This window comes from Pollachius pollachius (assembly GCF_949987615.1).
Source record: "Pollachius pollachius genome assembly, chromosome: 6".
In the NCBI taxonomy this organism is placed as follows: domain Eukaryota; kingdom Metazoa; phylum Chordata; class Actinopteri; order Gadiformes; family Gadidae; genus Pollachius; species Pollachius pollachius.
The window spans coordinates 4,893,738-4,906,885 of NC_136939.1; the positions used below are offsets into that span (position 1 = coordinate 4,893,738).

At 49.7% G+C, this 13,148-nt stretch overlaps 1 protein-coding gene across 1 annotated transcript in view; it reads left to right on the forward strand.

Annotated features, from left to right (window-relative positions):
* Positions 1-11,492, forward strand: part of LOC307077572 (FRAS1-related extracellular matrix protein 2-like) — a gene marked incomplete at both ends in the record, with an annotated part of 69,914 nt that extends 58,422 nt beyond the window's left edge. The window contains 11 exon segments of the mRNA XM_079739001.1: positions 1,689-2,020; positions 3,420-3,612; positions 5,550-5,675; positions 6,328-6,455; positions 6,963-7,097; positions 7,863-7,889; positions 7,891-7,990; positions 9,780-9,967; positions 10,200-10,346; positions 10,911-11,297; positions 11,394-11,492. Of these exon segments, the coding sequence (XP_079595127.1) occupies positions 1,689-2,020; positions 3,420-3,612; positions 5,550-5,675; positions 6,328-6,455; positions 6,963-7,097; positions 7,863-7,889; positions 7,891-7,990; positions 9,780-9,967; positions 10,200-10,346; positions 10,911-11,297; positions 11,394-11,492 (1,862 nt within the window).
* Between the last annotated feature and the right edge of the window lie 1,656 nt (positions 11,493-13,148).

A 13,148-nucleotide genomic window follows, 5' to 3' on the forward strand; every position in this document is an offset into this window, starting at 1 on the left:
TTCGGAATATTATCCTGCTTCACAAAGTGCCGTAGTTAGACAGATATGAGACAATTAGACAGACTTAAACTCAATCATAATTATTCCCCCTCCCCCTGTACACCAGCTTAAAACATCACCCGTCTCAGCTTGTCATTAATTAGTCTAACGGTGTGTATGTGTGTGTGTGTACATGCATGTGTGTGTGCGTTAATGTGTGTGTGTGTGTGTGTGTCCGTACTTGTGTGTGCGCGCGCGTGTGTGTGTGTGCGTGCGTGCGTTCGTACGTACGTACGCACGCACGTGCGTGCATAGGTGTGCGCGTGAGCATGTGCGTGTGTGCGCGTACGTGCGTGCGTGTGCACATCATCTCGGTGAACGACGGCGATCCATACCGGTCTACAGACACAGATACAGAAGACTCTATTGATCCCGCCGAGGGAGAACCCGTTGTTCCATTATAATTCTGACACGGTATCTGCAAAGTTTAAATTAAATCGCTCAAAAAGTTTATCCCCCCCCCCCCCCCCCCCCCCTTCTCCCTCCGACCCATCAGCACCCCCCTGTAGCCCCGCCTTCCACCTGGGAGGGTTAGCGTTCGGGTTCGCTGGGTTTAAGGGAATTGAATACGGATCAGCGCGGTGTACGCCTCCACTGTTTCCCTCCGAAGGGTTTTAAAAGCAGGGGTGGTGGGGGGTTGTTTGCCGGCGTGGAAAGCCCTTCAAGACGAGACGTGTTGAGTGGTAGGCGCCCCGGTGGATAGGCTTCCAGGGGATGGACAGGTAGAGAGCCGTTGGAGGAGATCAATTTACATCCAGAGCGGCGTCGGCACGGGGCGCACGTCAGATTAAACGCTCTGAGTGCAAGAAAATATGACATTGATTTCTTTTTTTTGACAGTTCAATTGTTGTTTCCTGACCGATCCGTCCAGAGAGCCTTTTTCCTTCTGTACCGTCCTCTGAGCCCCCCCGCAACCCATAATCAACCTGAACCGCTCGTAATCCTGCAAATCACACTCATGCACACGTACGCTATGGAAGACAGTAAAGAAAGGTCAGCGCGTGTTGCCATATGTTGCCGCGGAAACGCAATTGCATCCATTCATCTTAAATAGTGCACGGCTTCAATAAATGCCTCGTTATGTGTACACACACATACGTCTAGACATGGCTCCGGCCTGAGTTTAATATGTTCAATACCTTTGTCGTTATTATACCATAAAACCTTGGGGTTTTCTCGCAAAGAGAAAACGTCATATCGCTCGTCATTCAACTTGAAGTGATTACAAAATCTGTATGTGTGTGTGTATCTGTGTGTGTGTGTGTGTGTGCATGTGTGTGTGTGTGTGTGTGTGTTGATATATACATATATATAGATATTATATATCATTCAAAGGGTGGTTATACAAATGTCTGGATGCTTTTCAGATAGACGAATGGTAAGACAGTTAGTCAGACACTCGGGTACATGATGATAGACACATGGTAGATAGAATGACGGACAGAGAGGTAGACGGGTGGAGTTACAGACAGATATATATAATCATAGATAGCTGGCTGGACAGGTGTATAGACTTGCAGAAAGAGGGGCGGTCAGTTACAAAGTCAAATTGCATATGCCTGCCTGACTCCAGTGTTGGTGTTCTCTCTCTCTCCCTCTCTCTCTCTCTCTCTCTCTCTCTCCCTCTCCCTCCCTCCCTCCCTCCCCAGGCATGCTGCCGGTGATCTCCACGCGGCCGCTCACCAACTTCGAGCTGACCCTGAGCCCCGACGGGACGCGGGCGGCCAACCACCGCTGCTCCAACCTGCTGGACTACGACGAGGTCACAACGGCGCACGGCTTCGTCACCGCGGCGACGCGCGACCCCGAGAGCGCCGGCGAGGCGGCGGCCTACCAGTACAGTGGCGCCCTCAGGGGGAACCGGACGCTGCGCTTCTACCGGAACCTCCACCTGGAGGCCTGCCTCTGGGAGTTCAACAGCTACTACGACATGTCAGAGCTGCTCAGCGACTGTGGGGGCAGCGTGGGCACCGACGGACAGGTGGGTGGGGGTGTGTCGAAGTGTGTGTGTGTGTGTGTGTGTGTGTAAGTGTGTGTGTGTGTGTGTTTGTGGGGGGGGTTGTGTGTGTGTGTGGAGGCAGTGTGGGCACCGACGGACAGGTGGGTGGATGTGTGAGTGTCGAAGTGTGTGTGTGTGTGTGTGTGTGTGTGTGTGAGTGTGTGTATGTGTGTGTGTTGAAGTCTGTGTGTCTGTAAGTGTATGTGTGTTTGTGGGGGGGGTTGTGTGTGTGTGTGTGTGTGTGTGTGTAAGTGTGTAGGTGTGTTTGTGTGTGTGTAAATGTGTATGGGTAAGTGTGCGTAAGTGTCTGTGTGTGTGTGTGCGTGTGTGTGTGTGTTTGTGTGGGAATGTGTCCATCGTGTATGTGTGTGTGTATGCATGTGTGTGTTTATTGCGTGTGAGTTCTTTTGTGGTTCTTTTAATTGTGCTTCAGGAAAAATCTGTGGGAGTCTTCTCAATGAATAACATCACTTTTCTCAAAGAATTTGAATAGACATTGTATTTTTACAATGAATAACCGTCTTTTATACTCTATTGCTACCACTGGTTTTTGAAAAAGATATCACTGGCTGTAGTATGGCGCTGTTCTTGTGTATTGTTTTTGTTTTAGAATTTCTAACCACAGAAAAATTAACAGGGAATTTCAGATGAAAGGGGTAATGAACATTAACTGGGATTAGAATATAGATTGATTTTTGCATTTGTAGTCAATTAGCTTTTGTTTTGCGTGTTCTAGTATGCCCCGCCAACCAAAGATTATCTCCTGTAAACAGTGCTAACTTTGCTAATTGAGAATGCAAATTAGGAACATTTCGTTCTCATTCTAATCAATTCTCATCAAACATAGAAAACCCTGTTAATTTTGCATCAGTTTATTTTTCGCAAGCTCTGTCGTGGCAATTAGTCCGAGTCACGAGTCACCCGAGATGAATTAGAAATATGTGAATAAAGCGACAGCGACATCTGGTGGATGTTAGCGTATCCTGTTTTGAATGTCGCATCAGCCAGTATAAAATAAAGATTCGATATTAAAGTTTAACGGAGGAAACTGCTCTTGTATTTTGTGCAGAATAGAATAAAATCCTAAAAGTTTGAAACACATTTTTGTGTATCTGAATTAAATATATTAGTTATCATGTATTTTTTGTGATGTATTATTTATAATGATTATTTATTCGAGATGAATAGTCATTATTGAGTATTTAGCTATGAGGTATTTATTTAGAATTGTATTAGCAGTCATTTGCTATTTATTAATATTACTGTTGTTGAAATTCTTAAAAATTGACGGCCTCACGTTTCTTGGCTAACGCTAACGTGCTATTGTGCTAACATGCTAACGTGCTAGCTCCTTTTCTGTGTGCCCCGCCCGCCCCCCCAGGTCCTGAACCTGGTCCAGTCGTACGTGACGCTGCGGGTGCCCCTTCACGTGTCCTACGTGTTCCACTCGCCTGTGGGCAGCGGTGGCTGGCAGCACTTCGACCTGCAGTCGGAGCTCCGGCTCACCTTCGTCTACGACACGGCCATCCTCTGGAGGGACGGTATCGGGAGTCCCCCCCAGGCCGAGCTCCAGGGTGAGGGGAGGGGGGGGGGGGGGGGGGGGGGGGGAGGAGGGAGAGAGAGTGGGAGAGAGCGGGAGAGAGGGGGAGAGAGAGAGAGAGAGAGACAAAGGGACAATGAGGGAGAAGGGGAGGGAGGGAAGGAGGGAGAGAGCGAGAGAAGAGGGGGGAGAGAGGGGGAGAGATTTAGAGAGAGTGATAGAGAAAGGGAGCGGCGATAGGATACAACGATTTCATTATATTTTTAATAATCTATTATTTATGCCAATAAACTTAGCTTTACAGCATCAAAGGCAAAACGCAGGCATAACCTCAAGTAAGCTGCACTTAAATACACTCTAAACAAATGACAAAGAAAGGAAAAACTATTAAAAGAAAAGAACTAAATTGATCAAAGAAATGATTCGCATAAAATAAAAATACTGAAATATCCTAAAGCAGTAAATAAATTCAAGGCCAAACATCAGAGAGAGAGAGAGAGAGAGAGAGAGAGAGAGAGAGACAGAGGGAGAGAGAGAGAGAGAGAGAGAGAGAGAGAGAGAGAGAGACCGAGAGACCGGGAGACCGGGAGACCGGGAGACCGAGACACAGAGCTAGAGATCCAGACAGACAGACAGACAGAGCTAGAGATCCAGACAGACAGACAGACAGAACTGGAGATCCAGACAGACAGACAGACAGAGCTAGAGATCCAGACAGACAGACAGACAGAGCTAGGGGTCCAGACAGACAGACAGACAGAGCTAGAGGTCCAGACAGACAGACAGACAGAGCTAGAGGTCCAGACAGACAGACAGACAGAGCTAGAGATCCAGACAGACAGACAGACAGAGCTAGAGAGCTAGACAGCGACTGACAAAAATCAGGGAGCGAGGCTGAAAGCGGGAGAGTAGTGCTGAGCGTGCACGTTTTGGACCCCCCATCGCCCTCAGATCTCCTCCCAGCTGCTCCGTTAAGTCCTCCTGTCGGCTCGCGGTGCCGCCTGCCTTCACCCTCACAACGCTTCCAGTCAACGCAGACACACAGCAGGAGCCAGCCAGGGCTGGGTGTTCCCGCTCAGGGAGGCCTGTGGGTTGATTCTGGACACCGCTTTCATTGAGTGCATTTGTTTATTCCCCCTTTGTTGCCGTACATCGTACCGAACAAGTGCTGTCTGGGAAGCACTTTGTGTCGATGCACTTGAAGCGCATTACGGCGACTATTGATACAGAGCAGGAGAGAGATGGGGGGAGGGGGGGAGGGCAGAGGGAGGGAGAGAGGGATGGAGGGAGATTAATAGAGGCAGAGGGAGGGCGAAACAGAGAGGGAAACACCAGAGAGCTGAGCAGATGGCCCGATATTGTTCTGATTCATCATCATAGCTACGCTGGCGTTGGGGATAAGATAAAAGACTCCTTGTTGGAGCTCGGGACACGATGAATCGCTATGCAACCCATGTGAATGGTGCATTTTAAATGTGTACGTGTTTCTGTTTTTTTGTGTGATTGTGTTTGTGTGTGTTTGTGCGTCCCTGCATGTGTGCGGGTGCGTGCATGTGTGTGTGCATGTGTGTGCCTGTGCCTGTGTGTGCGTGTGCATGTGTGTGCCTATGTGTGTGTGTGCCTGCATGTGTGTGTCTGCGTGTGTGCGCCTGTGTTTGTGTGTGTGTGTGTGTGTGTGCGTGTGTGTGCCTGCATGTGTGCGTCTGCGTGTGTGCATGTGCGTGCGTGTGTGTGTGTGCCTACATGTGTGTGTTCGCGCCTGTGTGTGTGCATGTGTGTGCCTACATGTGTGTGTCTGATTGTGTGCATGCATGTGTGTGCCTGCACGTGTGCGTCTGCGTGTGTGCATGTGTGTGTCTGCGTGTGTGCATGTGTTTTCCTGCCTGTGTGCCTGCGTGCCTGTGTGTGTGTGTGTGTGTGTGTGTATTTGTGTGTGTGTGTGTGTGTGTGTGTGTGTGTGTGCGCTACCAGGTGCGCTGTACCCCACCAGTATGCGGATCAACGAGCAGGGCCGTTTGGTGGTGAACTTCCACACCAGAGCTCGCTTCAGGGGTCTGTTCATAGACTCTCGCTCCAGGGGCAGAGTCACACAGCCACGTAAGTCCTCACGCACTCTTTTGTTTACGCTTCGCTGTAAATACCCACAACATAAGCCGGATGGATCGCAGTGATCCACTGTGTACTCTTGTCCACAGCACAAAAATCCATTTTGGTTGAAAATATGATAAGACGTCTTGGATTTGCGTCCTTGGGAATCCATAGTTGTGATGCAAACCACTGTTTTCAAACGATGTGTGGATCACCACCATTACAACCCAACAAAGAGTGGCAACTGATACGAACCAACTGTGTCACGTGATGTCACATGGCAGACTTCAGCCAATGAGGAACAACCAGCAACCTCAAATGGTAAATGGAGTGCATTTATAGAGCGCTTTTCTAACCAGTGGCCCCTCAAAGTGCTTCACAATATCGCCTAACATTCACACATTCATGCACACCGTCACACACCGACAGCGGTGACAGCCAGCTCGTCGGGAGCAGTTCGGGTTAGGTGTCTCGCTCAGGGACACTTCGGGCGGGGGATCGAACCGGCAACCTTATGGTTACCAGGCAACCCACTCTACCTCCTTAGCTACATGCCGCCCCGACCCAATGTAGACCTTCCTAAAGCCTGAAGAGGTCTTCATGCGCGTGTGTGTGTGTGCGTGTGTGTGTGAACTCTGCCTCTGTGTCCTCCCGTGTCCAGCGGGCGCGGCGTCCTCCATGGTGATGTGTGTGGACCACCCCGGGCTGACCTTTAACCTCAGCCTGGTGCGGAGTGAGCCCAGCTACAACCAGCCCATCCAGCAGTGGACCTTCACCTCTGACTTTGCTGTAAGTCGGGGCGCAGGGAGTTCGGGGGAGAACTGCTTCCTGTCTGGAACACAGATTGCTAAATAAATATAATTTTTTTGTGTGTCACTTATAAGGCTTGTGATGGATGTTGCTCTTGAATGACAAATACATGAATAAATAAAAAAAACTAGGTTCATACTTTTTCAAACAAAACATTTAGAAGTGTTAAAACGTCAACCTGGTCTAAAGAACAACACATATTAGATCAAATAAGATAAGATAAAACTTTATCGATCCGCCGGAGGGGAGATTCCTGTGTTACAGCACAGCAGCAGTAGAAGACACAGGATATAATACAATACAATACAAATAGAAAGTAGTGCTAAGGAGTACAGTATAAATTACAAAGTGTCCCAGTGCCAGTACTTCACAGTAAATTAAAGTGTGTAAATGCAATGTAAAAAGCAATGTATATCTCTCAAACCGTTTGAATTGAGGACAGTATATGTGCTCAGTTTCCCTCTGCTGCCCCCTGCTGTTTGCTAGGTGAGGGACTACTCAGGCGCCTACACTGTGAAGCTCATCCCCTGCAGCACGGCCCAGAACATGGAATACAGCGTGCCCCCCGTCTGCAACCCCAGAGAGCCGGTGACCTTTGACCTCGACATCAGGTTCCAGCAGGTACGAGACGCTGAACGAGCCGTGGTCAATCCCCTGCGGTCTACCGTCTAGAGAACGACGAGAACGAATGAGGGCTCTCTATCCGGAGAATCTTTCCACGACGAATCTCTTCGCTACCCTCACATAGTGTGCTCCATCCATGGAGAATATATTAGACAACCTGAGCTATGGGTAGCCGTCTTTATCTGCGTTGCTCCCACTCCCTCTCTTCGCGTGCTATCTTGTGTCGTGATCGTCTGGCTCGTGACCCGAGGTCCGCCCTATCGGTGTATTATCTGACTGGGTGTTCTCTTTAGCAGACCCTCTTATCCAAACTGATTCACAGTACAAAATTTATTTATTTTTGTATTCTTTGGCGATGATGCCTAGGTAGATAGTGGACTGAGGTCGTTGGGATTCAATCTCTCTCTCTCGCTCTCTCTCTCCACTCCCCCCCTCTCTCTACCTCTCCCTCTCTCTCTCTCTCTCCCTCTCTCTCTCTCTCTCTCTCTACCTCTCTCTCTCTCTCTCTCTACCTCTCTCTCTCTCTCTCTCGCTCTCTCTCCCCCCTCTCTCTACCTCTCTCTCTCTCTCTCTCTCTACCTCTCCCTCTCTCTCTACCTCTCTCTCTCTCTCTCTCTCTCTCTACCTCTCCTCTCTCTCTCTCTCTCTCTCTCTCTCTCTCTACCTCTCTCTACCGCTCTCTCTCTCTCTCTCTCTCCCTCCTCTCTCTACCTCTCTCTCTCTCTCTCTCTCTCTCTCTCTCTCTCTCTCTCTCGCCCACAGGTCAGCGACCCTGTAGCAGTGGAGTTCAGGCCTGAACACTCAGATGTTCCTGCTGTCCAAGAGGAGCCTTTGGCTGTCTGACGGCTCCATGGGCTTCGGACAGGAGAGCGACGCGGCCTTCTCTGAAGGTAAGGGCCTTCTCTTAAGGTAAGGGCCTTCTCTTAAGGTAAGGGCCTTCTCTGAAGGTAAGGGCCTTCTCTGAGGTAAGGGCCTTCTCTTAAGGTAAGGGCCTTCTCTGAAGGTAAGGGCCTTCTCTGAAGGTAAGGGCCTTCTCTTAGGTAAGGGCCTTCTCTTAAGGTAAGGGCCATCTCTGAAGGTAAGGGCCTTCTCTGAGGGTAAGGGCCTTCTCTGAGGTAAGGCCTTCTCTGAGGGTAAGGGCCTCTCTTAAGGTAAGGGCCTTCTCTGAGGGTAAGGGCCTTCTCTGAGGGTAAGGGTCTCCTCTGAAGGTAAGGGCCTTCTCTGAGGGTAAGGGGCCGTCTCTTAAGGTAAGGGCCTTCTCTTAAGGTAAGAGCCTTCTTAGGTCCACACAAGAGATTTCTGTTTTGTTCTGTTTTGTCAGGTGTGGTGATAAAGACGTTCTGATTTGCTAATCGGTACATTGCAGGTCCAACTTAAAGGTAGAATCAGTGGACGGCAGGCGCGTCGTTGGACCTGGGCATTCAGGCTATAGCCCCGGATCTTTTGGGAATAGCCCCGGATCGCTGCGCCGTCAAAAAAAATAAAAATAATAATAATGAGGAAAATAGCCCCATAGAGTATACTTCTTTGTGGTTGCATTACCAGCAGCCATAGATGCAACATTGTAGCCAGTGAAAACCTCAAAATTCTGATGTGTCCATATATGGGCAGTTTTAGAATAATTTGTTGCAAAATGTTGGCAAATTCAACGTCGGTATTCTTCTTCTCTATGCATAGCGCATCTCGTCGACAATGCTGTTTCGTGCTGCTAGCCTTTAAGTGAGATCAGGGAGTGTTGAGAAGGACAGTGATAAAATATCTTTTGTAAGATGGATATAAGAAGAGAGACCCGCAGTGAATACGACCCGTTCCACTTGACATCGGGTAGGTGCATGACACTGGTACCGTAAAACGTCAATAGCCCGGGCTTTTATTTGTTTCAATCACTGAACTTTCGAACAAAACTCTTGCTCAGCAAAGATGGGAAATACAATCAAATGTATTATTTAAAGCAGTATGAATATTAGTAACCTAGGTCGAATAACGCCTGCACGCATCCTAACACACACACACACACGCACACACACACACACACACACACACACACACACACACACACACACAATTCTGAAGTGTACATTTATGGGCAGATTTAGAATCATTTATGTCAAAATGTTGCAAATTGTATTCTCTATGCATAGCGCATCACGTCGATATTGCTGTTTAGTGCTGCTTGCACAGATTCAGGAGATCCGCAGTGAATTCAACCCGGTTGAATTCATTGGGTATGCGCATGACAGTGTTTATTTGGCAACAAGCTTTTTTAATGTCTCATTTTGGCAGCTGGTGTATGTGGTGCACTTTCCTATCCTTAACGTAAAAAATAACCTACTCAGTAGGCCCCAACGTGAGTCAGACATGATGATGGGTCTTTCCTTTCCTTCTCAAACTACGTTACATGTGCATATTTCATCAGCCCGAACCCCCCTTTTAAAAGGGCTCTAACTTCTGGGATTTAGCCCCGAATTTTTTCAATTGCTAGCGACGCCCATGGTGGACGGTCAGAGCAGCACATGACAGGATATTTTTTTCCTGGGCTTTGCACTATTGTTAAGTCTCCACTAGATGGCGCCACAACAGCCCGGTGGGCAGCACTTGAATAGTACTTCAGGGCTTCGTTTTTTTCCATTTGCTATTTGTAAGTGAGTTTGTGTGTGTGTGTGTGTGTGTGGACCCTAGGGGACACCATCTACGGCCGGGTCATGGTGGACCCCGTGCAGAACCTGGGCGACTCGTTCTTCTGCCACATCGAGAAGGTCTACCTGTGCACCGGGGCCGACGGCTACGTGCCCAAGTACAACCCCACCAAGTTTGAGTTTGGCTGCCTGGCCGACTCGCGCTCGCTGCTCTACCGCTTCAAGATCCTCGTAAGAAACCACCCCTCTCTTTATAAACGAATATGTCAAATGTAAAAAAATATATTAAAAAAATAAAAAAGCTCAATTTCTTCATGTCCATTATGACATATTGTTAATACAAATATTTAAAAAAAAAAATAAAGAAACCACTCCTCTCCTGCTTGCACACTCGCCCAATCAGAACCATTTTACGCATGTCTTTCATTCCTGACCCGACCCGCTGCTTGTGTGACCCATCCAGGACAAATCCCAGCCCGAGACCCAGGCGCCGGCCTTCGGGAACGTCGCCTTCAACGCGGCGTTGGCCATCGACGACCCCTCGGCCCTGTCCCTCGCCAGGCAGCCCGGGTCCGACGGCTTCCGCCTGGACTCCAGCGCCCTGTTCCAGGTTCAGTACCCCCCCCTGCTCTGCCTCTCCCGCAGGATTATATATAAGAGAGAGAGAGAGAGAGAGAGGGAGAGGGGGGGAGAGAGAGAGAGAGAGAGAGAGGGGGAGAGAGAGGGGGGAGAGGGAGAGAGAGAGGGGGAGAGAGGGAGAGGGGGGGAGAGAGAGAGAGAGAGGGGGAGACAGGGAGAGGGGGGGAGAGAGAGGGGGGAGAGGGAGAGAGAGAGAGAGAGAGAGAGAGAGAGAGAGAGAGAGAGAGGGCGGGGGGGTAGGGGGGAGAGGGGGAGAGAGAGAGAGAGGGGGGGGAGAGGGGGAGAGAGAGAGGGGGAGAGAGAGAGAGGGGGGGAGAGGGGGAGAGAGAGAGAGGGGGAGAGGGGGAGAGAGAGAGAGAGAGAGAGAGAGAGAGAGATAGGTTCCCCATAGGGTCCCTGATAAGCCGCGCTGCCCATGTGAGGGAGCATCTTCACTGAGACGTGCGTGTGCGTGTGTGTGTGTGTGTGTGTGTGTGTGTGTGTGCGCGCGTGTGTGCGTGTGTGTGTGCGCGTGTGCGCGCGTGTGTGTCTCCAGGTGGCGGCGGGCCGTGAGTGGTTCATCCACACCATCTACACCGTGCGTTCCAAGGACCACGGCCGCCGCGCCATCGGCAAGCGCAGCGTAGAGGAGCGCCACTCCCTCGTCGCCGGGGGCAACGGCATGGCCGCCCCGCCGAGAGAGGACCGGCCTCGCGCGCGTCGCTCCGCCGCCGCCGCCGCCGTCGTCGAAGCGGCGCCCGGCGTGACGGAGGACATCGGCACGGACAACGACCGCGGCACCAACATCATGCACATCGCCCTGGACCGCGCCAAGCGGCGGGCGGCGGGCGCAGGGGCGGAGCTCTCCGCGGAGGGGCTGGACCCCCGGGGGCTGAGCGCCGTCGACGGCGGGGAGGAGGAGGGCGCGGTGGTGGTGGTGGTGGTGGCAGGGGTCCTGGTGGGGGTGGTGCTGACGGCGCTGCTGGTCACGGCGGTCCTCACGCTGGGGCACAGGCTCCGGCGGGGGGCCGGCGGCAAGGAGGGCGGGGCCATGCAGGAGGCCCTGGGGGGCTCCGTCAGCAGGGACCCCATGCTGGTGGTGAGGATGCAGGACTGCCAGGACAGCTCAGAGGTCTGAGTTGCCGCGGCGATGGGGGATGGACGAATACAAACGGACCGGGGGGGGGTGGGTGCTTGTAGGGGTATATCATAATGTGGGGCCTTTTATACATTGTGGGGATTGTTTATTTTTTGTTGTTGTTGTTGTTGATATGGAACTGCTTTCATATCGCTTGAGGAAAAAGATACAGGTTGGTTGTGGGGGCGCGAGCGAGGGGCTGAAAAAGGGATGTTGGAAAACCAAAACGCCAAAATATTTAAGGATCATGCTGTGTCACTCCACATTCCCAGTTTGTGTTGAGATCATCGAGCATTTCAAATCCTGCTCACGGCGTCGGCTGTGTGATCTGATGTTGTTGAAGTGCCTCAAGCTGCCATACTCTCCAGGAACACTGCTGAAGGCTGCTTAAAGTGACAGCGAAGGCACGACAGAAGTGTGTCGCACGGTGTGTTGGGTAAAGGAGTCGCGTGTAGCACTCACATTGGATCCGACACTATCTTCATGTCTAGAATAATTGCTCACAAGATATGCGCAGCGATTGAACAAACCACCCTGATGTGTGGAATAAGCCAACTAAAGCGCTGGAGTTAAACACTGTTTGTCATCCTTCTGGTTTTATTTGCTATTTTTTTTTTTTTACGATTAGTTTATACACTGTGGTCCTGAGGTCTGTGTTTTGTTTACAGCGTAACGAGAGAGGAGTTCTGAACATGATCATTCTGAGCTGGATTCAACCATTTTATGATATGGTTTGTATTTTTGTCACCTCTATATTGACTGTGTCACAAGACATTTTCCTGCTATCTGTTATTGTAATCGTGTTGAGCCCACCATGTGTGTGTGTGTGTGTGTGTGTTTGCTTTCTGTATTATGTCATATTTATTCGAAGACGAGTATCACAGAGGTAATTAACGTCACACAAATGGATAGATTACCCTTAAACCCAATCACGTAGGAGTGGTTTCGTGTGAGCAAGACTTTCTTGTAGCATAAACATAACTCTTCTGTTTTCCTGAACAGAATCTCGACTGAGCCACATGCACACTCTTGCCGTGGACTACCATGGCGTCAGTGGTGATGCTGTCAGTGTTTAAGGATTGATACATCAGACATTGTGTGTGTCACCGGTCCACTGTCACGATTCCAGTGGAACTGGGAGAGGTAGTCTGGAAAAACTGTGGTTGCTCTACACATGATGACAAGACGCGACGCCACAATGATGTTGACTAGCATATCACAACTGAATTGTATTGTACTTTTTAACACATGCTGTGAACCTTTTCTCTCACCCTGGTGTTCATGAGTAGTAAAAAAAAGCAAAATGTGTGTCAAATCACATCAATCGTTTTTGTCAGTTAATCCTCAACCCCACAGTTATAAAGTGATCTTGTTTTCATTAACTGAATGTATACAAGAAGGGTTGGTGTTCTGTTTGGTTCAAAAACGATTACTGTACATACATCTGTCATCAAATGCACTTTTTGAGTCTTATCCCTCACAAGGCAAATGTAAGCTATGCAATGCAATCACGTTCCCATGCCATCTGTATTGAAATGTCACCATAAAGAATTTGATATGTGTCTTTATATGAATGACTAAATATGTATAATAATAAATATGGTTTCTTTATCTTAACAACAGTTGTTTTGGTGTCCATGCACTGGGGGGGAGGGA